Here is a 27,469-nt window from a genome sequence, read left to right as displayed (position 1 = left end):
ATCCACTACGAATACAGGCATTGAAGCTTGAAAGATAATTGCTCTGACAAAAATACAAAAGCACCTGCATATCAAGCGGCAAGGCTTTCCCTGTCTTTGCATAGATCAGTGACTCTCCAACTGTGGACCAGGCCCAGGGCTCACTGGTGGGCCTTGAGGGTATTCCAAGTGGGCCTTGAAATCATTTTCTAAAAACCAAATTTGTGTGTTTGACTTTTTATTTGAGGTGTATTTTTTATTGGGCCAGAGATGGGCCCCGGACATTTGTGAAAAAGTGGGTCCCAAGTTGGAAAGGGTTGGGAACCCCTGGCATAGATGTTTTGCTTCCTTAGTGTGCAAATGCACCAAACACCAAAGCTCATGTATAGAGCTTACATCAGAGGTATTTCATGTACTAGGTATGAAAACACACAACGTAAAGCCTACTATCAAGGATGTAGCAGTAGCATATCAGATGATGAAATGTCTTATTACGGTTTTCCACCATTTAAAATGCATGACGGCAAGCTGTATGCAACCCTTCCTTCTGGGACTACAGCACAAGTTGATGCTGAAAATACTAAATCAACATTTTCTGTCCTGATTTCGAAATAATTTATTAAGTTATCCTTCTTAAACATTCCTTAAGAACAAAATACAAACACACAGTACACACCATCAATGCTTAATGTGCTTAGTAAGGTTGGCAAGTTGAACTTGAAGTATTTGAAGTATCAAAATATGTCCATAAAACCTATATGATTTGCTAGGTGTGTTAGTGTGGTACAGGTCAAATACATTCCAAAACAGCAACATTGCCTTGGAACATGAACATCAACAAAAAAAATGGATCTGAAGAGTAGAAGTCTTATATCAAACCTTCTCAGGCACTTTTTTTTTTCAAAATGTTGCCTCAAACATGGACTGTGTGTTTGGTGTGGAACTCATGCTGTATTCATGACTCTACTAAGTATGGTGGGCGCTAAGGCAGTACCAGAGGATGGTCTTCTGTGAGGCCCGCCCCAGTACTGCACTCTCTTAAGTCAACAGTGTGAGGACATCAGAGGATTACATGTAGTGATGTGAATGCCAAACTACACCACTGACAGAATGGCCAAAGACATCACTTGGCTGGAAAGGCGAAGCTGTACAGTGTACCTAACGACATGTAAATCCAACACACGTCTACTCATATCATTTGCACAAAAATACATACATTACCTTTAAAGGACCAGTGTGTAATTTTACAGTTTTTATTCCTTTCCAAAATGTTGAATGATGCCCGTTCACAAATTTGCTGTTTTTCACTAATATAATATGAAGCTAATCTTTACTGGTCTGACCAGAATAGGTTTTGCAGCCAAAGATGTCTATGACTTTTAATTCAAAATGGCAGATTAATAGTGGTTGTCACTTGTAAATATTCACGAAAAAGATGGAATTTGTGAATGAGAGGCAAACATTCTGGAAATAAGCAACAGAATACATGCTATTCCTTGAAGCTTTAAAATAACTAAATTACAAATAAACTGTACAAGTATAAGTTAACATATTGACCTTCCAGGCCAACCCACGTCTATCTGTTTTGGTTGTGTATGCATGAATTTACTGCATGTTTCTGGCCTCTTATTGCTGGCTGTGCAATACCTGACTCAAAGTGGGAGAACACAGAGCCTGGTTTCATTTCAACTGTAGAGTTGCAAGAGCTTCACATGCCTGCCTCCAGGGGGGGTTGAAGTGTCCTTAATTTAAACCGTGGCTTTGATTAGCTTAACAGACCCAATTAAGCTAACCAAAAAGCATTTGAGCAATTATCAGATCCATTCCATCATCTGTGGAAGAGCAGGGAGAGGCTGTACGGAGAAATCTCCCATGGAGATGAAGTCGAGAAAACATTGCCAATGTCTTACAAGAGGAGATAGCATCTCTTTTCCGTGTGTGTCTTTTTTCCCCCAACTCACTCGATGATATTTATTTTTCAAGCAAGTGTCTGTAAAATGAACACATCCACTACTGGTCTTCTTTGTCTCCGTTCTCTTTCTCGTCCTCTTTGTCCTCCTCAGAATTGTCCACTTGCACGGCCATGTCTTGCTGCGTGATCATGGCGGTCAGTTCTCCCAGCTCCATCTCGCTCTCTGTGGGGAGGGAGCTGGTGGAGTCAGCATCCAGGCTCTCCACATCCTCCTCAGGACTAGGCTTGAGGCCTATGTTGTCAGGAATGATCTCCACCTGGATCTCAGAGGTGTCAGCGCTCTCCTTGAACCACACGCTCTTTTGCCGCTCGTCCCGCTTCTTCCCCTTGGCGAGGATGGAGCGGATCTGTCCCGTGGGCCCCAGCCGGGCCTTAGCCGGGCTGCTGCCGGCGGGGACGTGGTTGGCCTGGCTGGTCCGGTTGCTGCCGCAGGAGCTGCAAGGTGACTTCTGCCGCTCTCGGATCAAGGCTCTGGCCCTGGCCGTCTTGATGGAGTCAGGTCTGCGGTCGGGGCCGGAGCTTCGCCGAGGGGGCAGCCCTCCCCCGCGACTAGGGTCACCCCCTTCAGTCATGAACCCGTCGTTGGTAAACTGCATGCTGTCTCTTGGTCTTCTTCTGGGCTGCAGTTTTAGGCACGGGCCTAGACACTGAAACACATGGAGCAGAGAAAATGTTGGTTGGCACCACTGTGCACACATTCAGTTTAAGCTTAAGAAAAAGCCAGATGAAGGATTTTGTTGACATTATCTACATGTAGCACATGAATCAAAGAGACCAATTATTCTTTGGGACAGTAAAAATATATCATTGAGTATTGTGAGATGTTAAACAGCTATGGATTCCTAAATTCCCCATTCTGAGGGATTTACAATTTTAATAATCACATCTCTCTATTTCTCATATCAGATGACTGCATTTAGTATATCAGATGACTGTCTGAATGCATGGCATCAGATCACATGACTGTCTGGAGAATGCTGCGCCGGTTGTAAGTGGGTGATTATTATTATTCTAGAACTTCACTCACAAGGCTGAGATGGGATGCTGACCTCTGATAACTTGAGCGCATTGGCATTCCCTTTCCTCAGCTTGGAGATGAGGACTCCGATCACGATGAGGCACATCACCAACAGCGCTGCCATGATGAAGCCCAGCAGAGCCATGTCTCCTGCCCTGTAGCCGTCAGACGGTGACTGGTCTGGCACTTCACAACACAACACACACAAAGTCCAAAATGTCAGACTTCAAGGAAAAAAACCAAAACAAAGCCTTGAATTTCTTTTTTGTGGGGTTTTTCACACATTATGATGAGAGGGTAGTGAAGATGTGACTGGAAAGTAGAGGAGGTTATTGGCAAAGAGTTTCGATTCAATGTGCAGCACGATACACAATGCCACGATGCAATTCAATCACAATGCATTACGATTCATGTACTCTTGCGATGCATTGCAATAATAACATCAGTACTGTAAATGTGTAAAAATACAGCTTATTTGTCAGTTGCTGTGTAGCATTCACAACTACTTAAATACTTAAGCATTTTAGCATCTGGTATAGAGCTTCCAATACAACAGAAATATTACCTACTCTAAACTGAGCAAAATTAACCAGTGACAAATTCAATTGTAATTAATTAATTTATTGTCATGAATTGATCCAGTATATTGTGGAAATGAGTATTGCGATCCATTGTCATGGCTCGATGCAGTATATCGTGAAGCAGTATATCGTAATAAGTATCACATTGTCATGATGACTTTTTGCACACCCCAACTGGAAAGTAGTGGAGAGGGAGAGATGGGCAAGGGCTGGAAAATGGCCCAGGCCAGACTCAAATCTTAAAGGTGCGGTTGCAGGTATGATATCACGTTGGGGGAACTCCCCGAGGATTCTAAGGTTCTACATAGACTCCTATGAGCCTGCGGAACCCCCAACGTGATGTCATAATAGTACATGTTCTTAAAATGGTTAACCTGCAACCCCACCTTTAAGTCCCCATATACTTGCACTGTATATGGTAAGGGAGGGTGCACCATGTCTCCCACTCTCTAGCTGTCAGAAGGTGACGTGTGGTCTGGCACTTCACAACACAACACTCAAAGTCGAGAATGTCAAACTCAAAGAAAAGAAAAAACAAAGCATTGCATTTCTAAGCCTATCATGTACGTAGTCAAATTCTGACAGATATTAAAAGCCCTTTTCTTGACCTTTATGAAGGTTCTTTTGCTTGTTCATCTTTTTAAGTGTTGGCAGACAAACCTCACCTGGAATGACTTGAACAGACAGTGCTGCCGTTCCAGACTCCCCTGTGGTTATGTCTACGGCACGGAGCTGTGAAAATGCCAAGCAGACATAAAACGGATTAAGTTTTTGGCATAACTATAAACAATGTTTTCTCGATTGTCATTTTGTCTGTTCTGCAAAGGGATCAAAGCAAACGTTTTTGGACTTTACCTGCAGTGCGAAGGATTCCGTTTTCACGGCCTTCTTCAAGACAACAAAGCCGTCTGTGGTCACGTTGACATAGCTGCTGTACTGGACCTCGTATCGAATGTCAGGATTCGTACCCTCAGTCACAAAGAATTAAAAACATCAATTAGTGACATAAACCCCATTTTTGGACTTATTGTAAATTACTGGTCAGATGGCCTTTCATCTTGTATGTGAGAATTCTTGCCATTCAAATATTTCGAGAACATACTGGTAACGCTTTAGAATAAGGTTCTTCTAATAAGCGTTTATAGTCACAAGTAAGCAGGTAGTAATACCCTTACAAGTGCCCAATAACATGCTTATTAACTTTGTCAACTTGCTTATTAACGTTGTTAACATCTGATGAGTAACTTTATTTGAATAAAAGCATGAAAATCGGTACACATGGCAGCCATCTTGAAAATTACGTTTTTTTTTGCGACGCCTCCATATCTAGTATTAGTCAGCATATCAAGATAGATAGGCCTATGTGTACCGATTTAAATAATAAGCTTAAAAAAATAAACCACTATAAACACATAATAAGCAGCTTATAAGATTTTAACAAAGTTAATAAGCATGTTATTGGGCACTTGTAAGGGTATTACTAACTGCTTACTAGTGACTATAAAGGCTTATTAGAAGAACCTTATTCTAAAGCATTACCCATACTTTAAATGCATTTTGCAATGCAATGCAATACAGTGCCCAGTACAAAAATCTAAATTTCCCTAAATGTTCCAAAATGGATATACTCCGTAATTTTGCACCAAAGCTCTTCATATACACAGTTGTCCTGGGCCTGGTCAAAGCTGTCAGCAGCCCTGACTTTCTGTATAAGTGACCCGTAAGACATGTTAGGCAAAATCAATCAGTTGTTAGGCGTGTACTCAATGTTTTGTACATTGCCAATAAGGCCCTTGACCAAGGACCAAGTAAGCCCTTGAATTTGCTTAACACATATCTTATAGTCTATCTAAGTCACAGACACAGGCAGTAATCAGGCATCCCTGATAGAAAAGGGATGTTGGATCAGCATCCATTTTTGTCAAATCAATGTCCAATGCCGTCAAATCAATGTCCAATGCCGTCAAATCAAGGCCCTTTTGCTATCTGGGATGTATTGGCGGCTAACATGTGAACCCTATTCTGAACACAAAATATAGTGTGTCGCTTTTCTCACAGTTAGAAAGTCCTCATCACGGGCTTTGACTCGGAAGGGTCTGTTGGAGGTCTTGTCTCTCATGACCATGTTGTCTGGTCCAGAGGTGGTGTAGACGTAGGCCTCATAGCGCTCCTTCTCAAATCTCGGAGGGTTGCGGCTCTTCTTCATCACCTCAATGGTGACTGATGCGATGGCAAATTGATCTCTGTTGGTGACTTGCGAGGCCTGTGTGCATTAGTCAGATATAACAACACATTAAATCACCAAAGTCATATTGCGATGCTGCGTCAGTATCTATGTATAAAGCCGTGCTTTAAATGAATCGAGGTGGTTATTTATCATTTTGTCCATAATTTTACCAGAACAGTCAGAGTAATTGGACCAGCGATGTCAGCAGCCTTCAGCATTGTTATGTTGCCCGTGTTCTCATCAATTTCAAATATGGTGTCCTCATTTCCTGTGACATAAATGGAGACATATAATCAGCACTGCAGACTTCAAATGAAATGTGCTTCATGACAGTTCATTTAAGTTTTCTTTTTTTTGTTTTACCTTTGAGGATCCTGTAACTGATCGGTTCATTTCTGCTTTTGTCTCCATCTTTTGCATACACAGGTCCTGGTTGCAACTGCAAAGGACCTTCCTTGGGACACACACACACACACACACACAGAAAGACAGACACAGACACAGACAGACAGACAGACAGACAGACAGACAGACAGACAGACAGACAGACACACACACACACACACACACACAAGCATCATCACTATCTCTTGACCACAATGTAATGAAAATTACAAAATCCATTCCCCGCAGGACAAGAAATGTGTGTCTATACACCTTCACCCATGGCAGAAGTGGCCCTCAAGCAAGGCACCTCACCCTACATTGCTCCGGGAACTGTAAACAATACCCTGTAAGAACTTTTTTTTTTCAACTTGCTTCCCTGAAGAAGTTGATTTGGATGAAAGTGTCAGCTAAGTACAATGTAACGAAATATTGTAATAGTCAGGTAACTTACTACTTTTTCTGTCAGGTTCACTCTGCCCTTGTACCCCGAGCTGTAGCAGAGTTTGGCAATGCCGACTTGGGCCTTGTTGCATGGCTGGAACCACGGGGGACGGTTATCGATGTCGCGCACGTTCACCTGGATGGTGGTGGTGGCCGTGAAGGAGGGCTCGTCAAGCTCTGTAGAAATGGGTGTGTCCTATTATAATGAGAAACTAATTAATTGGGCAGGTCGTTAGGTCACGTCACACTTGGGCCGTGAGCGTCGGTAGAGGACTTACCTGGACATATAGGATCAGTGTCATCTTCTGGATGACATCGAATTCCACTATCTTTTGCACCAAGAGCTTTGGGTAGTTCTCCGTTTGTAACCTGAAGTATTTGCTCTGAAAAACATTCATCACATTATTGATCTACGGCATCCCTTACTACACACAGAGAAAGGACAGTGCTACTCTGTACCAAAGCTTGTCATACCTTTTTGCAGAACAATGACGTACTTACTTTTTCATATAATACACCTACTAAGGCACAAATATGGTTATCTGCGGTCGGGGTACCAAATTACATTACCAGGTACAAAACTCTTTTTTTTCTGACAAAAGGGTTCCAAACATATCATTGTGATATCTTATTGTACCTTAGTAGGTAGGTACATACTGTACGTTTTCTGCCACAAGGTACCACCAAGACAATAAGCTTCAGTAGGGAGTAGTATTTCCATTCATGTTAAATATCTTTGGACTAATATCACTTAGTCACTGTATGTTTACCGTGGATGGATCCAAGCTGTAGTAGAGAAGATCGGAGTCCAGATCTGTGGCCTCTATTAGTCCAATGCTGGAATTTATTGGCATGAGCTATTCAAAAGTGAAGAGATTAACATACAGAGTCAGTCCACATTCATGTACATCTACATTTTGCCATAAATGTCAGAAAACGCACCTGTATTATCACTGCTATTTGAAAAAGGGAGTTCAAATATTCACCTCATCAATTTCCAGCACATATTCCTCCTTGGCAAAGGTGGGTGGATTATCGTTGATGTTTTCTACTTGCACTATAAGAGGTAAGGTAACCTGTGGAGGACAATTACAGCCTCAATAACTCGGCTCATCATCATGTAATCCTCTGCCATACAGAGTAGCCAACATGAGAAGCAATTAAAATGGACTTACTGCTTTGAATCCAGTCTTGTTGCATTTTATCCTGACTGTGAGCGCATCCTCATTAAGTAAAGTCTGAAATACAGTTTAATAGAAACATGAAATCAAATGAAACCTCCCAACACAAACAGTTGAATCATGCATCAGCTTTTTGTGACAGTATATTTAAATGGTCTTGGCACCAGACCACAGGACAAAGCAATGTAAAACAAACTCTGCTTTCATTCACACATCATGGACACTCGCATGTCAACTGTATAGCACTGTGTGTTCACATAGGCTTACAGTACAACACATACAGAACAGGCCTATTGTCGATTCACATGCATCCCAGTGCATTTAGAAAGTGGAAAAAGCCAGAGGATGAATTCGGTGTGACATTTAAAAGATCAGCCATATTTCACGATTTCTTGACATTGATTTGCTTTCACAGAACAACAGCCACTGCACCCCACATCTTTCATACTTCGAAATGAATATGAATTTCTCTCATACCTCGAAATCCAGACCTCTTTTGGCCATCAGGTCCATGCCCCGCAGCTCGAACGCCTCCTCTGGATTATCCATGATGGTCAGTGTGATGTCCCTCTCGGTGGTGTTGACCGTGGCAATGAAAGTGTCAACTGTGCTATTCTCTCTGATAGTCACGGGCTCTGGGGGGACGGTGCACACTAAGAGACACAGAGCACAAGACAGTGTAAGACACGTTTTATAACAACAATAACCATCCATCCTGATGTCAACAGCCATGGATGAGTTTCAGCTTAAAGGCCTAGCAGGTTATTTTGAAGAATAAATAATATGCAGAGAGCCTCAAAGGGATTAACAATGAAGTATGTGAAGCCATGACAGTATCTTTCAAAGTGCCAAACACCATCTTCTCGTTTCTCAAATTTTCTTATTTCAAGAGGGTCCCTTGCGTCATAATGTCTAAATAAGAGTTGAACAAACAACTTTTTATACAATACAAATTCTTGAGAATACATTACCCCACACACTGCATATCATGTGTGCTGTGTTGATCCAAGATAGCCCTTGCATGCACACAACAACGACGAGGGACACAAAAAGGACGGATCACAAGATTTCGAGCGTGTCAACAAGGATACTTTTGTCGTCCTAAATAGCTGTTTTACTTACGCTTTTGCGACTGGCTTAGTTTGTGAAGGCAGACGGTCAGGAGGAAGTAGAGGATGCCATTGAAGGATTTACTGTAATATTTGCGTTGTTGTTCCATGTCCCCCCAATAATCTGCGTCCACACAAATGAAGTATGGAGGACTGGAGGGAGACCGTGGTACCAGCTGGTACTTCTCCACATAAAGCACTGACTGTGTTCCCCCCATGAGTGGGAGTCGATTCCAGTCGCAATGTTTGTGACTTCATCTTACGGTCATATATTGCCTAAAGAGCTTGCCAGCAGAGGACGGCTCAGCGCCCTCCTACTAAAATACTTGCATCTGTTTTTGCAAGGGGGTCATTCCGTATTAGTTGCCCATGTTCCACTTACAAAGGGACTCGGGGCCGAAAGGAATGCGCTCACTTAGGCTCCAGCATTTGAAGGATTTGGTGGTTTTTGCTGTCTTAGGTTTTTGCGTCTTCCTTTTTTTACCCGCCTGATAAAGCATGAAATGTCAATGTTTCAGTGAGCAGATTTTAATATCCGCTGCTTCTGCAGACCTAGACAAAGGTTCTCCTTGTGGTGATTACTTCAAAGATTTAATGATATCTTCATTTCATTTTGAAGAAATAGAAAGAGTTGACTGCTACACAGATGAGCAATTCTATGATGCCTAGTTACTTTGTTTTGCATCCTTCTATTATCCAGCAGGCTTGGAAACATTCATTTCTGGCCCATGTTTGGTGATTATTTCATGGATGCAACAGTTCCAGGTATTCACTCCAAAGGCATTCGCTTTGTTCCAATCCTGGCTGTCAATGCTTCCAGCCCATCTGCCAATGGGCACCGTGGGGCCACTGGGAAGTGGTTATGAAAGTATTACTCATGGAATTAAAAAAAATATTCCACAAGTGGTTTGTTTGTTATATACTTGATATATTTATGTCTCTCCCTTGGGTCCTGTGTGATGTCACCCTGAAAGGCCATGGGCAGCCCTCAGTCTCTCTCTCTCTCTCTCTCTCTCTCTCTCTCTCTCTCTCTCTCTCTCTCTCTCTCTCTCGCTCTCGCTCTCTCTGACTACATGTATATGGCGTGGCCATGTTGCCAGGACCTCAGCCATTCCCACCATGATGCCATTCAGTAGACGTGATTTATGACCACACTAATGGCTCATGTCTACTGGGTGTTCCAGCATGCAGCTTTAGTGACATACCTTGACTATGGAAATGCTTGAATGTATATTATTTACTCATATTTACTACTTATATTTACATTTCTGGGAGAATGTACTGTAAATGACAAAACTATAATTTCGATTAGGAGTATCGAACTAGTCACACAACCACCTATTTAGATAGAAAGTGGATTGTGACACGTGACACGTGTGCATGCAGAGCCAGCTTTACCAATAGGCAGAGTGGGCCATTGTCCAGGGCCCAACCAAAATATATTATCTGTAGGGGCCCCCAACAGTCAGACCAGCCATGGTAAATACGATATGTCAGCCTGTTATGTCAGCCTGTCATGTCTGTAGCCGCTGCCTCCCGACCCGACCAGTCTCTGGCCATCAGGCCGTTCCTATGGAACTCCTCAGCTACTGTATAGTGCATATTGAGACAAGTACAGCTTCATAAAACACACTGCCAATCCTCCCCTCCCCTCCCCTCCCCTCCCCTCTGCTCTGTCGCTCTGTCTCTCTCTCTCTCTCTCTCTCTCTCTCTCTCTCTCTCTCTCTCTCTCTCTCTCTCTCTCTCTCTCTCTCTCTCTCTCTCTCTCTCTCTCTCACTCACACACACACACTCTCACACACAAGCACAAACACACACACAGACACACACACACACGCGCGCGCACATGCACACACACACACGCACACATTCAGGCACACATGAAGACAGACACATCAGGAGAGGGAACAAGGGGTCACAGTACTGCATGAAGCAGTCGCATTGTGCAGCCTCATACATGCATGCTAATGTCATGTGTTTGTGGGAGCAGCTAGTGGCGGTGACAACCGCAAGCTCTATTACTCTCTTGCTAACATAACAGTTAGGCCTATGTATATAATATTGTTATGTATGTGTGATATTTTTAAGTGTGAAATAAAATGTTGGGCTTTAAGATTGTGTAAAGAATACACAGTGCATAGAATATGCAGTGTATTGATATTTTGTAAATAGAATGGTTGCTCATTATTCATCACCCCACACCCTCCAAAACAAATTATAAAAGACAAATATTGTCATAACTACCCATGACACCCATGGGCTGTCGTAACAACATGTGACCAGTAGAGGGCAGCAACAGCTCAGCACGAGAATCTTACATGACTCCTGAGGAACAGGGTCACAAATTCTCACAACTACAGTAGAAATTCCCTTTGTATGTCCATAACAATATCCAAAACAATTTGTATTCTCTGTATCCAACTTTCTGGTGTGGTCTTCAAAGCTGGGATGGTCTCGAACATGTAAGCTACTTAGGAGCATGAACTTTCATCGATAATGTAACATTCATTGAACACATAATAATGCCCAATGAAGATCTGAACCATTGACACCTACAGATCTATTATAGACTATGGGTTTGTTTGTTTTTGCTCAAACTCTCTGATCATCTCGCACTGTTATGATGCCCTCTAGTGTGGGACATTGGTAAACTCTCAATAAGTCAAAGTCCGTGGGCCAAAATCCAAATCTGGGCCGGATTGAATATTTTTTAAATTGTGTGTACACACACTTTACACTTAAAGCTAAGCAAAAAACACAAATAGCATACTCAAGTCTTCGATCTATGTAAGTGCTAGCATGTGCTGTCACACTACATGGGACCCGCTCATAATTCTTGTGATGCACAAACTTTTGCCCTCAAGTCATATTTTCTATATTAATGGTAGACTATGTGGGTTAACTTTAGTACACACTTGAAATGATTTCGCGAACCACATAAAACTACTCTGAGTGCCACATTTGAATACACGTGATGTAGGCCTACAGAATGTCAGGAAAGAATTGATATGCTTGAAAAAAAAACCCTTATTCCATTATTAACAAAGACTAAATAAATAATAAAGACAAACATCTATAGCTGTGGCTGAGCGATGACGTCATATACAATAATACCTATCAGTGGCCGTCGTCCAGAGTTAGAAAACAATGCAAGTGGTCTTGCCTTACAGCCTTTCTGCTAATGCTCTTGGTGTTGAGCAGTCTGCTAATTCCAAGATGCTTAACCTGCAGAGCTTTCTGCAGAGTGCGCCTGTGCACGGCCCTTTCTCACACGGCTTGGCGGGTGTCTTGCAGGGAATTAACGCCGCCTTGAACTGAACAAGTGGGTCAGGAGGAGCACAACACACACACACTCTGCTCAGCCTGCCCGGGACACTGTCCCCTGTCCATGCCAAAGGCACAGCAACTGTGCGGCCTGCACGACAAGACCGTGACATGAGTGGCGCACGCTGCTATTTACATAACAGGACACCAACTGACAGCCTTTGCATTGCAGATATATAAAGCAGTCAAACATTGCACTGCAACCACGGTCATCTAACTTGCTCCTGACAAGCAGTTGAAGCACATGGAGCTGCATATTGAATGAATTGGGCAACTGTATAATGATGATGATAATAATGATGATAATAATAATTAAAAATAATAATCTTTTTTTTTTAAATCCACCAAAATTTAATCACTTGTTCCTTTTGTCAACAACTCAACAACTTTTGAGTTATCCTACTGAGAGACAGACAGACAGACAGATAAACAGACAGACAAACAAACCAATGCCACAGAAAACATAACCTCTTTGGCGGAGGTAATACATGCCATTTCATTAATGATGGCTAATAATACTCCAGAGGCAATAAGGGGGTAGGTAGGCGGTGAAGGTGGAATGGGTATGGCACTGGGAATCCTACGGAAGCAAGATATTTTTTGGTCTTTTTCGACTTTATTGATGACAGTATGCGATGACAGTATGCGAAGTGGACAGGAAGCGAATGGGGAGAGAGATGGGGAGGGGTTGGCAAATGACCCAGGTCGGGAATCGAACCCGGGTCAGCCGCATGGCAGACGAATGCCCTACCGGTTAGCCACGGCAGGGACCAAAGCAATCTGTTCTAAAACGTAAAGACACTTTCCTGATTTGATGTCACATGTAGTATGCTGCGTCACTGGCATGTCACAGAGATTGAGTGTACAGTCTGCTGTATTCTATTTTTATATGGCCTATGTGAACTAAATTAAACCCACAGGGCATGTTTTGGGAGCATGTCACTAATATTGTTATGACTGGGTGTATTTCTATAAAGTTCAAGTCTAATATCTGAATGTGTTTTTTCAAGGGTTGTTTTTTATTTTTGTTTAATATGAACAGGCCTAAGGTAGCATCACAACGGTATCCCTGAGAAATGAACTCGTAATGAACTGGATGGCAAGATGCCAAACTGAGTCAAGTCTAGTGTGCCAAGCAGGGCCGTTTCAAGATATTTGGGGGTCCTAGGGGAAGAGGGACCCCCTCTTTCTCATCAGTTACTAAGCAGGGGCCTACTAATGTGGTATTTTGATAGCAGTATCATTGCACTTTTCCGTCATTGAATTTAGCGAGGTGGTACCACACTCACAAAGTTTTCATAGCGGTCATTGCAATGAAAGTACATAACCAGTCACGACCTGGGGCCCCTCTTTCAGCTGAGGACCCTAGGTAAGTGCCTTGTTTGCGTGTCTGGTTGTGACGGTACTGAGTTGGAGAGGGTAGGGACATATCCTGTGTCCAAGTGCCAAGACTGACCATTCATACCATTTACTGTAAATACTTTTGACAAGCGACATTCCATTTCGGTTGTCTATTAATTACAGAAGTGCTACTTGGCTAGACTACCACTGACCCAGAGAGGCTACCCTAAACAAAGAACCGTGATTTTTCCCGGAGACAAGTTGACATAACATTACTGGGAAATTCATCTGTATCCATTATGAAATATTATACAACTCTTTCTCTGCTTCCCATACACACACAACAAATACAGTGACCGACCGTCAATTAAAACGTACAGTAGTTGGCCATTTCAGGCACTGTTCAGCTAAGTTTGTATTTGAATTTGATCTCAGGGGGGCAGAGAGGCCTGAATTAATTACATCTTTCTCTCTTTTCTTTCAATCATGTAGGTTTAGTCTCTTGGTTTATTTGTTTACCCTTTTCCCCCAACATTTTTCCTGGAACACTGAAAAAGGCAGGGGAGCGTGACATTTGGTCTGGGTGAGCCCCCATCCAGAGGACATGGATTAGAGCATTTTAGCATTGAGCAGCCATGCCTCCATGCCCTTGTGTTAGACCACCCAAACGTGGGGAGGCCAAAATAATTTGTTTATGCCTCAGGCATGTACAAGGCACATGAAGTGAGTAAATCAAGTCCATAAATGGTGATTTGGTGTGTATTTCTGTCTCAAGATGATTGCAGATGTTTGTGATCTGGTAAGGTTATTGTCATATCATATTAGTTATAGGAAAGGCACCATAAGATCACTACTGCCCTTCAAAAATAATGTTTTGTTTTGAACATCATTCCCAACAGGCACTAATCTAGCGTTAGTGTCAGTTCTGGTCAGTCCATGGTAGTCAAGAGCTTTTTAAGCAAGAGTCAAGAGCAAAGAACGTATATTGGAAAATAACAATTATTGATTGGAAAATGCATTGGCTACTGTGTAGTACAGGGGTGTAGCCTGAGGACACGGTGCGCATACGCAGTGGGTGCGACGGCATGGATAAAAAAATGTGACACCGTAAAATGCAAAATCATGGAATGTGAATTCATTGTGGGCAAAGAACTTGGATAACTTATCCAAGTTCTTTGTTGTGGGTGCGAGCGGCTGCTGCAAGTTACGGGGACTTACTAGTATCACGACCGGTTGGCCGGACGTCTTACGTCATTTGGTTCGTCGCCACGACCGCCGATCCTAACCCTAACCCTAACCCTTGCCCTTAACCCTAACCCTAACCCGAAGTAAACGAAGTGGAGTGCAAATCGGAGGTACTGTATAGGCACATGGCAGGGTTTACTTAGGGGATTGACCCTGCTGCCAGACAGACACATACTTTAAGAGGCAGGAACTGTGAACTTTGAAATGATGGCTGTCACAACAGTGCCATTTTAAGCTGCATCAAGCTGCAAACAAACAGTCTGCCATTTAATTGCTAGATTATCTACCAAATCAGCCGTGACAGGACTCACAGCAATTCACCAGAGCAACAGGAGGATGTGTGCCTACTCTGCAGGGGCAGATAAGGGAGGCAAGCAGGGCATTTGCCCCGAGACCCTCTTGTATAGGTGATGGAGCCCCCTTGTCAGGCCTTCTGGGGGGTCCTATAAGTGTCTTGCTCTGGGGCTCTGTGTGCAATTGTTCCGCCACTGCAACTTTTGCAAATGTTTTTCTTGCTGTTTCAGTTTTTATTGGAGAGAATAGGCCTACCCTACCATTAACCATTTAGAGTAGACCGGGGTCTGGGTCTTGTCTTACAGTAGATAAGCAAGGTAAGAAATGTACTCCCGGGCTCATGCAATCCTCCAAGCTGGAATGCTGTTCTAGTACACTCCTTGTAGAATTCACACAGAATGGACAGACACACGCACCCCATAAATTGCGCCCCGGCCGGGTGACGCGAATTGGCCCGTCCCCGGCAAAAAACCCCAGCAAAAACACTTACAATAACTGACAGCTAAATCACAAATAATAATATTATTACAACAATGTGGCAATAGTGTAGACATAACACTTTTAAAAGATTTGTAAAATGTTTATAACTATTTTAACAATCTTCCCGGTTGGGCCACGCCTGCACACACCCTCTACTCACCCCACTCACGTAGTCGCAGTCGCAGTCACAGACACAAACACACACATACACGCACACATACACGCACACAAACAAACCTGCAGCAAGTTGATGATATCGCGTTCAATGGTGAGAAGGATGGAGTGCCTCGTCAGTTGTTGTCTCTCTTGGGAACCCGACTTGGAAGGAGGTTCTGTGGTCAGCTTAGCATGAGGTGACAGAGAGAGGTGACAGTCCTTATCTGTTACAGGAAGCCCAGAAACAGTGTAGGTTGCACATTTCACACGTCTCATGCTCATTTTTGAAGCATATCTCATTTTCTATCTATATATTATAAACACATCTATGCAGTCCACATCAGCATTTTTTGGTGATCAAATACTTTCATTTTCTCTTTTACACAAGTCACAAAAGAACTGACAGGAAACAGGACACAGGAACGTGTTGATGCAACAATACAGTACTGAACATTTCGGCTTCACTGTGGACACCTCATCTCTACTGATCCAGGTTCACTCGAGATAATGAAAAAAGGAGGCGAGTGAGAGTATGACTTCTGTTGTAAAATTTTGGCTGCAATATACATTTTTCACACAAGCCTTGTGTGCGCCTCCTTTTTTCATTATCTCGAGTGATTACTATTTTTTGGGAGTGGACGCAGCAAGCAATACACGAGTCTAAAGTGTAGGCGTAGACAACGATATTTGTTGGTTTTTGTCATTTACTGATCCAGGTTGCAAGAGACGATTTACATAAAAAGTCTACTTCCTCTGCTCTGTATGGATGCAAAATGTTCTGTACATGTTCCTTGGGCATGAATGTGATTAAAAAATTCTATCAGGACCAATTACCTTTCCACACGTGGTCTCCCCCAAGGCCAACGCCAGCCAGACTGTTGGGGTGGGGAGGAAGCATCTGTTGTCTTTGTCTTCAGCATCATGGGGACTAATACAATTCAAATGAGGGACGGAGTAGCAGATGCCTAGCTCAGAGTTCACTTGCTTCCACTGCTTTAGAAGCACAGCAATCTCACATGCTCCGTCTGCACTTATTTGCCCTGGAAAAAAACAGATAGTGTTTTTGTATGGTTGCAATGCATTTTTTTGTTTGTTTCATTTTGGTGTAGGGCAGGGCCGGCCCAAGCCTTTATGGGGCCCTAAGCTTGTCATTGAGGTGTCCCCAGATAATCACTCGATGGCCACTTTATTATGAACACCTTTTGCCTTCTGAAATGTAATTCCTCCCTGCAACAACATTCAGATAGGCTATGGCATTCCAGCAAAGTTCAATTGATACTGGGGCGCACACACCAAGCCAGGAAAACATCCCTACGCCACTACACAAGCAACCTGTTTCCATTGTGGCAGTAAGTGGTACATGATAAATAAATATATGACTATGGAAAATGATGGAGAGTTCATTTCTTTCTGGAACTTTGGCGCTCACAGGGGGCCCCTGTTGCAGTTGGGGCCCTAAGCCATCACATAGTTCGCTTGCCTCGGGCCGGCCCTGGTGTAGGGTAAAATAATTGTCATGCAACATGCAAGATACGAACCACAAATGCTGACTCATTTTGTAAATCACATCACAGATGGGCTGCAATCTCTGATGGCATTTGAACCTGTATGGCAGCAGGAGCAACATCTTTCATATCCATCTCATTAAAACTATTTATTTTAAAACTACTAATAATCTTGAGCTTCCTGCTGTAGACATTGAGAATGGACTAGGCCCGAAACGGACTGTCTATCTAGTTTATGTCTGTAGGTATTTGTTCTGTCATGTACCAGACAGAGAGGATCCATCACTTTTCACAGTTTATTTGGGGTTCAGGAGGAGAGGGAGTGTGTGTAATACACACACACACACACACACACACGCACGCACGCACGCACGTGCACACACGCACGCACGCACACACACACCAGGGACAGAGGAGATGGGCAAGTGGAACCAAGACAGCAGCACAGACAGAGGCAGGCAGTTATCATGGTTGAGGAGACAGACAGGCTGGTCGGGCTTACTGTGGCAGGAGTACAGACAGTATTTCAGACGGAAGGCAGGGTGGGTTTACCGGGGCTGGGGATCAAACAGGAATTCAGGCAAGTCTGGGTCCGTGCACAGGAGTCAGAGTTGAATGCCTGATTTCTTTTCACCTTTTAGCAGAAGGATGGAACTCAAACTGGTTCCTCCTGTTCCTTTCCTGCGGCCTCGCAACGTAAGGCTCAATGTGAATCGACGATCGTTTCATTCAGTATGTCTCAAAAGCACAGTTCAAAGGTCAATATCTCATTTGTAAAAAGGGGATGTTGAATGGGGAATAGCTCCCTAAAAGTTGCTCTGCCTATGTTGACAGTGGGGAAACTTAATTGTTTTCTCCACGGTGAGAGGGTGACACTGGTGAACATACGTTCACATGATGGTTTTAATTCCGAATTAATAATGCAGAATGAAAAATAGTTCCGTCAAGTTTACATTGCACTTTCATTTCATTGTGAACTGTTCACATAACATAATGTTTCCAAAGCTGAATTAAGTTTAATTCGGAATTAAATTGAGTTCATTCGGAACTAAATGTCCCATGTAACCAAGGCCACTTAGACAAGAGGCCACAAGCAACATGAAAGACTAGGAGGAACTAGTTTGAGTTGCAGTCCTACTCTCCCTGAGCTGACACACCAAGTGAAATGCGTCAGGCACAGACACCGCCTTGTTTTCCTGTTACATGGAAATATTTTAACCCATTAAATATGATACATAAGCTACTGTGACTGGGAACACTGATGATGGGCTAGACCAGAAACGTTTGTCACTTGTCTGTCAGTTTTATTAACTTTTTCGGCTTTGTTTAATACAGCTTTTGATTTTGTATTCAGCTCTTGTGTGCGACTCCTTTCTTCCTTTTCGACATGAGCTACTGTAACACAATGATCATGTTATACAGGGTATTTCATTTTGATGGGGGTTGGCCATGGGCAAACCATGGACATCCTTATGGATTGCTTTGAACTAAAATAAACAATACAAAACAAAAGACGACACAGTACAATATTATATCTTTCGGATGTAATCACTGTTCATAAAAATACATCTGCACATTAACCAAATATGCCACAGCCTACAATATTATATCCTTAATTCTTGGCCAGTCGTTGGCCCAGACAGGAAGGCAAGAATAATTTAATTGTCGTAATGACCAGTGAGTGACATTTTGAAATATTTATTTATTTACCCATCAAGAAAATGGTTCACACAGTAAATAAATAAAGATGGGTCATGTTATGTTTATTCATCTGTGGTAGATTGGGTGTGGCGATTAACTTATTTTACATAACCCATAGTCCTATGGAATAAAAGAGGATAGTTCTCCTAACAATGACTGATGGGAGTGTCACTACTGTACATGTATCAGTAGGCCTAACTAACTTATTGGAAGTTATTGGATTTATATAGGCCGAGCCGGGGTTTTTTCTATCGTAGTAATGGGGCCAGGAAATGGGAGATATAACAAAAAACAAACAAAAAACTTCCATTATCCCCTGGGATCTACACCACCTGCAGTGCCATACAGTGTGCCCACAAGTCCTACTGTATATGTGAAAGGCCAAGGGCTTGGGGCGCACACGTTACAAATAGACCCTGCCAATCACCGTGGAACCTGAAGGGCACGGGAGGGGTGTAACTGCTTAGCTGTTATTCACAAGTAGGCCAACAACAATCTTTCTAACTCCAATTGTGCAGTTACAGTAGCCTATTGCGCCCTAAAATGTTGTTGACGGATTTACCAATAATAATGCTGACATCTCTCTCCGAAAGGGAAATGGCGAAGTATATGAGTTTAGACAGACCTTTGATGTCCAACTGTTGTAGATTTATTTACATTTCGATCATAAACAACATCGGCCCAACTTTCTTAAAGTTATAGTAGCCTAAGCTGTTACACCAAGGTTTGTTAATTGCTCCCTGTCCGAGCGACAAACGGATCTGGGGAGCGAGTCCAAGCACGAAGGCTAATGCCGCACGTAATGGGGAGATTAATGGCTTGGAGTTGCTCGGCTGGCACCAAACTAGTGGTCACTTCTCTTTAGCAACACTGGTGGAAACGTCAAGAAGACGGGACATGCCTCTTCGAGTGGCAGCAGTGGTATGTGGAACGCTATCTAATCACCATCATCATCACCTGGATAATTGTGCAGCACTGTACCGACAATGCGCAAAATAGGTTGCGAAGTTTTGATATGTCGGTCTCAGCTACTGACAGCTAAGACTCCGTACAGTCATCTATTTAAACTTCAACCAAGTTAATCGTCCATGTACCGATCCGATGTGAGCAACTGAGACTTTGCCTTCTCAGGGGGTTCCTTTGGTGACAGACCTTGGTGAACGTCTTTCGGCATGTGCGCAACGGTATTTTCTTGAGGATTATAATGGACTCCAACTAAAGCAGACGCAGGAAATTCATGAGGATATTTTTGATACATCGATGGGAATGCACCACAGGATTATCTTACCTCGATATATGACTTGATTGGAAGTTGTCGGTTATTGGTTAATACGAATGAAGAGCAATGTCCACAAACGTTACGAATTCGAACTGCTGCACGCAGGATTCAGTCATGCACTACAACATTCCTGTTCTTGTTTTTGGGATAGTTTTGATCATTTTCATTATCTGTGGGAATACACTGGTGTGCCTTAGTGTTTACCAGGAAAAAGCTTTAAAGACCACAACAAACTACTTCATTGTCAGTTTGGCAGTTGCAGATCTGATGCTGGCTGTCCTGGTGTTGCCACTGTATGTGTACTCAGAGGTAAGCTTGGAATTAAACACCTAGCCTATGTGAACTTGACCAAACTGGACACATGGTATTTAAAATAAAATATAAAAAATCCCTTCAGATTTAAAAAGACAAAGGCCTACCCTATAAAGACCATATAGATTCAGTAGGCTAGCCTACATTTGGAATGACTGGACCACAAGAGCTTGGGCACTGCAAGTTGACTTGACAGCTGTAATTGTGAAATCATTTAATGTGATATATCTTCATTATGTTTCACCTTTTTTGTAGTAACCTGGCTATGCCCTTACATTTTAACCTGAGGTTAGGGTAGGTGTTGGTGCCCTTGTGGAAACGGCAGATTCAGTGCAATATACTGTATTTGTCACATACCAATTAATAGGCTACTAACTTACTAATAACCAGACGTTCAATGTGTATTTCTAAAACACATTTTGGGATGTAGTTTGCCACAGCAGATGTTTGGGAGGAGGAGGTGATGAGATGATTTTGTGTGATGTATTTTTGGTAACTAATGTGTCTTCTCAGTTTCAAGGCGGTGTTTGGTCCTTAAATATGACACTTTGCGACGGGCTGATGACAATGGATGTGATGCTCTGCACAGCTTCTATATTCAACCTGTGTGCCATTAGTGTTGACAGGTATGCAGTTAAACACACACACACAAACACACACACACACACACACACCGGTATGGGGGCATGCACAAAAAAAACATACAATTGCGGTTATTGTGGCAAAATTCACATCAGTGATGTATCTTGGACTCGGGAATTCTCTAGTACATTCCACATCACCTGCTTTCACTTCTGCACTAACTTATTTAGCTTCTCTCCAACCCCAACTCCTACCTAACCCCTAGGAGTTGTGCCAATGACAATCAGCTGATTTAGTGAAAGGCCAGCGTAAGCACCTGGCACTGGATAACATCATTGGCTTCCACAGCCCTCCCACAGGGTGTAGTAATGCTCATGATTACAACATCAGGCACGGAATGTTATACATTCTGCATACAACACTTAGCAAAAAAGACAGTCTATATGGCATCACATTGATGGCCAGCCAGTTTGCAAGCATGACGAGCATGGCGTAATACGCAAGTTGCTGGTCCAGCACAGGGCAGTTGTTGGCCTGCTAGGCCCTTGTGAGCTGGCGGCACACTTCCATACAATGAACCATACCACCTCTGCTCTGTACTGGGTTGGCACCACTTCCATGCAATCCCTCAACAATACCCTCTGCTGAGCAGTGATGCAGTCTACGTAGAACGCGGGTATACGGAGTATACCCACTTCTACATTTCAGGGATTTCAGTATACCCAATTAAAATTGATTGATCCATTGTTTTGAATAGGACAAATATATACAGTATACCCACTTCAAAAAATGATAAAATATACAGTATACCCACTTCAAAAAAGTAGACTACACCGCTGCTGCTGAGGGTGCTGTAGCGCAGTGCGTTAACACACTGTACCATATGCGGGCGACCCGGGTTCGAGTCCGGCCTGGGTCATTTCCCAACCCTACCCCATCTCTCTCTCTCCCACTTGTTTCCTGTCATCTCTTCAGCTGTCCTGTCTAAATAAAGGCTAACCCCCCCCCCCAAAAAAAAAACCCTCAATACCCTCTGCTCCGTGTTCCTCAGGTTCATAGCTGTGGCCGTCCCCCTGCACTACAACCGCAAGCACGTGGACAACCGTCAGATCTTCCTGCTCTCGGCCACCTGGCTGCTGTCCTTCGCCGTGGCCTCTCCCATCCCGCTGGGGATCAACAGGATCCCCGGACGCGACCCCTCCGAGTGCAAGCTGGAGGACGACAACTACGTGCTCTACTCCTCCATCTGCTCCTTCTTCATCCCCTGCCCCATCATGCTGCTCCTCTACTGCCGCATGTTCTACGGCCTGCGCAAGTGGGAGGAGGCGCGCAAGGCCAAGCTGCTCAAGAGCATCCAGGCGTGCCGCAGCCTGCAGCCCTACCAGGCGCCGGCCGCCCTGCGCGTCTCCTCCTCCTACGCCTCCCTGCCCCTGGACCCCACGCAGAGTCCCCAGCAGGGCCAGACTCAGACAGCACAGGAGCCTCCGCCTCCGCGGCTCCCGCGCGTGATCGAGAAGGACCTGGCCCAGACTCGGGTGGAGGAGGAGATGGAACCGGGCACGCCGGAGATCCCGCTGCCCATCAAGTACCGGAACAGCATCGTGCAGACTGTGTCTTACCCGGACCTCAGCGGCAGCCCCGTGGTGCGCAAGAAGAAGAAGGGCGCCAAGCTGAACGGCCGGGAGAGGAAGGCCATGAAGGTGCTCCCCGTCATTGTGGGTGAGTGAGCGTGACATTTTGACCATTTCCCAATATCAAGTGTTCTAGCCTTGGTAGTGCAGTGAAACGCCTAGTGATTGGATACTCTGTGGAGTTCATCAAAGAGTATCCAATCACTGGGCGTTTCGCGCACTACTAAGGCTAGAACACTTGACATTGGGAAATAGTACCTATGTGCATGTGAAACTGCTTCATTTCCGGGTCCGATCTTGTCCTCTTGGCTCAGAGCTGTCCGCCTCCGTGGGCAAAACTGCAAAACCAAGTACAGAGCGATTTTTTTGGGGACTTCCCTCATTCAACTGAAAATGAGAGAATGACCTTTACATTTTTGCAACATATTTAATAAAAACTTTTATCGTCAATGATGTCAAGCCTTAGCCACGCCACGCCCTCCTGGTGACACAATGCTGTTTGGGAAATGTTAATTGTTAGGCTCTTGGTCAGACCAAGTCTTGAAGAGATTTGAAAGTCGATGATAATCAGGCTAGTCAAGCCTGGCATCATAAGGCCGGAGGTCACAGGACAGGACAGGAGGAAGTAGTTAGACTTAATGTCAAGGGGTTTGACGTAAAGGCATCATCATTGTTAAACAGGCTGTAACCTATGTAAAGTTTGGAGCAGCTAGGATGTTCGTTTGTTGCCGTTTGCCCTCATTGATGATGACTGTTCACACAGATTCCTTGTTTACTCAGTGCCATTGTGCCATTTATTGGTACGTATATGTGCACCATAGAGTATGTGCTGAACAAGCATTTGAGCTTGCAACTGAAAGAATATTATTTCCAAGAATGGTTTCCCCCTCAAAGACCACTTGGTGGCAAAACATTTTTTTTTAAATGCAAGCATGCATTTTCAAGAATGCTTTAGTCTTTTTTCGAGCCTCAACTTGCACTTTAAAATGCACTGTTGAGACCAACAGCTACAGTTAGAGCCTTGGCACAGGTACAGTATCCATTTGTCAATATGGTAGAACCTTTGTTCTCCATTCTTTATTCACCAAAGAATCAATAATGAAGGAGATACTCTGAAGCTGAACAAATACTACACATCAGTATTTTTCAAGCTATTCTTTGCCACTTAGTGCTGTATCAGCAGTGCTCTCCTTTTGTTTGGGGCCTTGCTTGCCAGTAGAAACACAGAGGTTGCCTCATTGATGGACGTCATATGAAGGGGGGACTGCTGATTAAAGACGGTGTCAGACAGAGCTTCAGGCCAGCCTGACTATTACGACTTCAAAGCTACATTTTGTGGAGTGCCACGGTGCTTATGGGTGGGTCCCAGGCTAGCTTCAAACAGGAGCATTACAGAATTGTACTTTATCAAAGACATTCTACTCACAGTAAAGCCAATATACGTAGTTTTGGGTTGCTCAGTGAGAACCGACAGGAAAATGGGGGAAGCTAAGCCAGGGATTTAGCTTTTGTAGGAAATGGATGAATGATGAAACCTGGTTTGAGGAATAGAAAAAATGATGGCACCTGAAAGTAATCTATTGTTCAAAGGATATTTGTTTTGTGTTAACACATGAAGCAAATAACACGTTTTTTCTATTCCTCAAACCATGTTTTTAGAGCTTTTTCCGACATGAAGATGACACCTGAAAGTCTTCTGTTGTACAAAGGATATTTGTCATGTGTTAACACGAGGCAAGATAACACAATTCATGTCAGAAAAAGCTCTAATCACAAAACACTAATCACATATGAATAGCTATTCTCCTTCAGGCCTGTTTCTCTTTGCAACATTGATGATCCAATGTCCTTCCTACACACTTCACATTGACCAGCCATTGGGCAGTGGATGCCATTGGCCAATAGTAATACTGTAAAAGTTAATCTTCAGAATATGCAAAGTCTCCAAAAATCCGTTTGAATAACATTTGTTGCATAGGTGCAGAAATCCATAGGATCGATCACGGTTCACACAAGTGCACAGCATTGACACACACATTTCCCTAATGCCCAACACATTGCTAACTATAGGTTTAAGCCTTAAATCCAATAATCACATAATCTATGTATGGTCTCGTAATCTAATTTTCACAGTGAAATGTTAGCCGTGGGCTTGCCTGAACTTTTTAGCTCCGCTGGAGCCTATTATCAATATTCTTCCAATAAATGAAGAGTTTTACAACACAGACATAGAAATGAAGGAAGGAAAAAAGTATGCAAGTAAGGAAGGACGTTTTCCAAGAGAAGCAACATCTAGTGCTGCAGTTTGAACTGAGTGCAAGGACCATAGTGCCACTCATTTCACTGGCAATCCACTTAAAGCAGCCCCGCGCCACCGACCATACACTATCCTAGTGACGTCCTGCTTTCCCCAAGTCCTCTGTCACATTTGCTCTGTGTCATTCAGAGTGTCTAGTGGGCTCATGCTTATTTTAACAGCTCGTTCCAATAGAATATTTAAGTGGCCATGGAAAGCATGCCCAGAGACTCTCGGTAGCAGCCGTGGCAGCAGCAACATCTGCAAGGTGTGCTGTACCGCCACGGCCATCACGAAATGTACTGTTCCATAAAGAACACGGTATTTGTTCAATCTATATTAACATGGCAGACAAATAGAGATAAGAGCTGTCTCATATGATAATGCATTAGGCTGTGTACAATAATTATGGTGCCTTGTGCAATCAATCCTCCAATGAAACACAGTAGCTTGTTAAATGTCTTGCTGCTGTTTGCGGTTCGAAGAAGGTATTACCTAATCCGGTGTTGGCAGTGCGCACCTTCTCGTGCGATAAGTCCTCTCTGTCTCTGTCTGAATGTGGCACAGTATCACATGAACAGCTGGAGAGCTGACTTAGAACACAGTAAACTAATTAAAGGAGGTTGTACACTCTAATGGGTTGCTTTGCGTCAATGTCCATGAAATCGCAAAATGCGTCTTATTTTAACCCTTGAAGAGTTCATCAGTGGTAGATTAATGCACATAAATCAATGCCTTTAACATAACTGAATCATTAACCGTAATTCTGTAAAAAGTAATCTTTAAAATGTTTTTTTGCCTTACATGATAGTGTGAAATGAAAAGTTTTCTGCTCTGCAATTCAGTTTGCTGCTTAGTTAATTTTGCTGCTTAGTGTCTAGCAAGTGACATAGCCTGGAAGTCAGAGCAGTGTCTCCATGGAGTGTGCCTTTGAAGAGAAGATGTCAAAGTGTGTTCATGTCAACACCTGTCATCATCTTGGCTTTTGCAGGTGCCTTTCTCTTTTGCTGGACGCCCTTCTTTGTGGTGCACACGATGAGGGCCATGTGCAAGACCTGTGACATCTCCCCCTATCTGATGAGCACCGTCACGTGGTTGGGCTACGTGAACAGCGCTGTCAACCCCATCATATACACCGTCTTCAACACGGAGTTCAGGAAGTTCTTCCGCAAATTTGTGCTCACTTGTTGGTGAAGGAACAGCTTAAATGTTATTGCATACTTGCAGGACTGCCGCCAGGCTTTGCCAGTTCAGGGGGAAAGAAAGACATTTGGAAGGCCCCCCTCTCAATACATACTATGTCATGAGGACCAATTTCTGGGGCCCCTTTTCTCTCCGGGCCCAGGACAACATACCTGTTTGTTCCACGCCTTTTGGCTGCCCTGTGTGTTTGACATGAGGGAACTGCTTCATGAGTGGCACTAAAGGCCACATACTTAAGTGCGGTCTTGTGATGATGATGATTATTCTGTTATTTTGTATTGTACTGCACAGTTCCTTTGTTGTTTGTGCAGGCGGGTGATCTAATTTTCCTTTGCCATATATTTTTGTAATGCTTGTGACAGCAGAATGTTTGATAATTCTTTGTTCATCGTGCCTATTGTTCTCTGTCGTCCACGTTTTATGTGGAAAAGTAATATTTGTGACATTAAATTATGCTTTTAAAGCTGAAAAGTCTATCAGAAACATAAGGAGACCAGACCACACCTATCAATCTATTCATAGTCATCCAACTAGCAACGCCATTGAATGGCTTCATTTTTGCCAGTCCGTACACGTTAATCCACTGCCACTGTCGCTTACATGTTTTCACATCTCTGTATTGTACAGTTTAAATAAAACCTCCCCAGTGAACATGAAATTCTACGGATGATAGGGCGTTATTAATTTACAATATGAGGATAAGAGGATGGACACTTTCACCCCTCAATGTTCAGCAGCTCATGTAAAAAACATTGTGTATTCCATAATGCATTGCTGTCATCTACCATGGTGCTAGGTCTGCGAAACTGATAGTATGCGTCAGTTTGACAGGTAATTAAAACTGTGGCTGGAAACACACATTCTTTTTCTGTCAGTCGTTAACAATGATGACAGGAAAAAATCTATAAACTTCATGAAAGGGTGTACTCAAAAATGCCCATTATTTAGGACAAAGACTGTAAAAGAGCCTGAAGAATTTATTTATTTAGTCAGTGCCATGGAAAAGCAATGCATTTGTCCAAAAACAACTGCTTGCTCTAATCTGGAAACATCCATGTCATGAATCAAGAAAGACTCTTTAAAATATGGAAATATATTGAAAAATTATGAAGACCCCAAGTCTGATGACGTGAGCGACGGAGAGGATTCTTACATCTCTTTTTGCCATTGTCAATGAAGCCAGGGGGGAAAGAGCCAGAGGAGAAAAAGTAAAGAGAGGAGCGAA

General features: G+C 43.3%; 2 protein-coding genes across 3 annotated transcripts; one reads left to right on the top strand and one right to left on the bottom strand.

Annotated features, from left to right (window-relative positions):
* Positions 1-236: 236 nt before the first annotated feature.
* On the bottom strand, positions 237-15,866 carry cdhr5a (cadherin-related family member 5a). Of its 2 annotated transcripts, none has more exons than XM_063188187.1 (14): positions 15,817-15,866; positions 8,264-8,439; positions 7,781-7,843; positions 7,592-7,681; positions 7,376-7,462; positions 6,884-6,988; positions 6,616-6,801; positions 6,141-6,231; positions 5,948-6,045; positions 5,607-5,813; positions 4,406-4,519; positions 4,216-4,282; positions 3,001-3,155; positions 237-2,598 (listed from the first exon to the last, which is right to left on the bottom strand). In XM_063188187.1, the coding sequence occupies exons 2-14, from the start codon at positions 8,333-8,335 to the stop codon at positions 1,990-1,992; spliced, it is 1,944 nt and encodes a 647-aa protein (XP_063044257.1). In that variant the 5' UTR covers positions 8,336-8,439; positions 15,817-15,866; the 3' UTR covers positions 237-1,989. The 2 variants fall into 2 exon arrangements, with proteins under 2 accessions (XP_063044257.1, XP_063044255.1); XM_063188185.1 differs by lacking the exon at positions 15,817-15,866 and adding an exon at positions 8,909-9,210.
* Positions 11,214-26,235, top strand: drd4b (dopamine receptor D4b). Its single transcript, XM_063188196.1, has 6 exons — positions 11,214-11,235; positions 20,342-20,529; positions 21,046-21,158; positions 22,166-22,517; positions 22,596-22,833; positions 26,033-26,235. The coding sequence occupies exons 1-6, from the start codon at positions 11,214-11,216 to the stop codon at positions 26,233-26,235; spliced, it is 1,116 nt and encodes a 371-aa protein (XP_063044266.1).
* The last annotated feature ends 1,234 nt before the right edge of the window (positions 26,236-27,469 follow it).

Source organism: Engraulis encrasicolus, chromosome 22 (genome assembly GCF_034702125.1).
Source record: "Engraulis encrasicolus isolate BLACKSEA-1 chromosome 22, IST_EnEncr_1.0, whole genome shotgun sequence".
Classification (NCBI taxonomy): domain Eukaryota; kingdom Metazoa; phylum Chordata; class Actinopteri; order Clupeiformes; family Engraulidae; genus Engraulis; species Engraulis encrasicolus.
The sequence above is the reverse complement of the archived record's forward strand: the minus strand, read 5'-3'. Positions and strand labels throughout refer to the sequence as shown.

Bases quoted from the DNA above. Each gene is read 5' to 3' on its own strand.
- drd4b (XM_063188196.1), top strand. From the start codon at position 11,214: ATGACTCCTGAGGAACAGGGTC. The intron at 20,530-21,045 runs GTAAGCTTGGAA...GTGTCTTCTCAG, and splicing joins CACTGTATGTGTACTCAGAG to TTTCAAGGCGGTGTTTGGTC. The intron at 21,159-22,165 runs GTATGCAGTTAA...CGTGTTCCTCAG, and splicing joins TGTGCCATTAGTGTTGACAG to GTTCATAGCTGTGGCCGTCC.
- cdhr5a (XM_063188185.1), bottom strand. From the start codon at position 9,113: ATGGGGGGAACACAGTCAGTGCTTTATGTGGAGAAGTACCAGCTGGTA. The intron at 8,440-8,908 runs GTAAGTAAAACA...TGTGTCTCTTAG, and splicing joins ACTAAGCCAGTCGCAAAAGC to TGTGCACCGTCCCCCCAGAG. The intron at 6,802-6,883 runs GTAAGTCCTCTA...TCATTATAATAG, and splicing joins CACTGATCCTATATGTCCAG to GACACACCCATTTCTACAGA.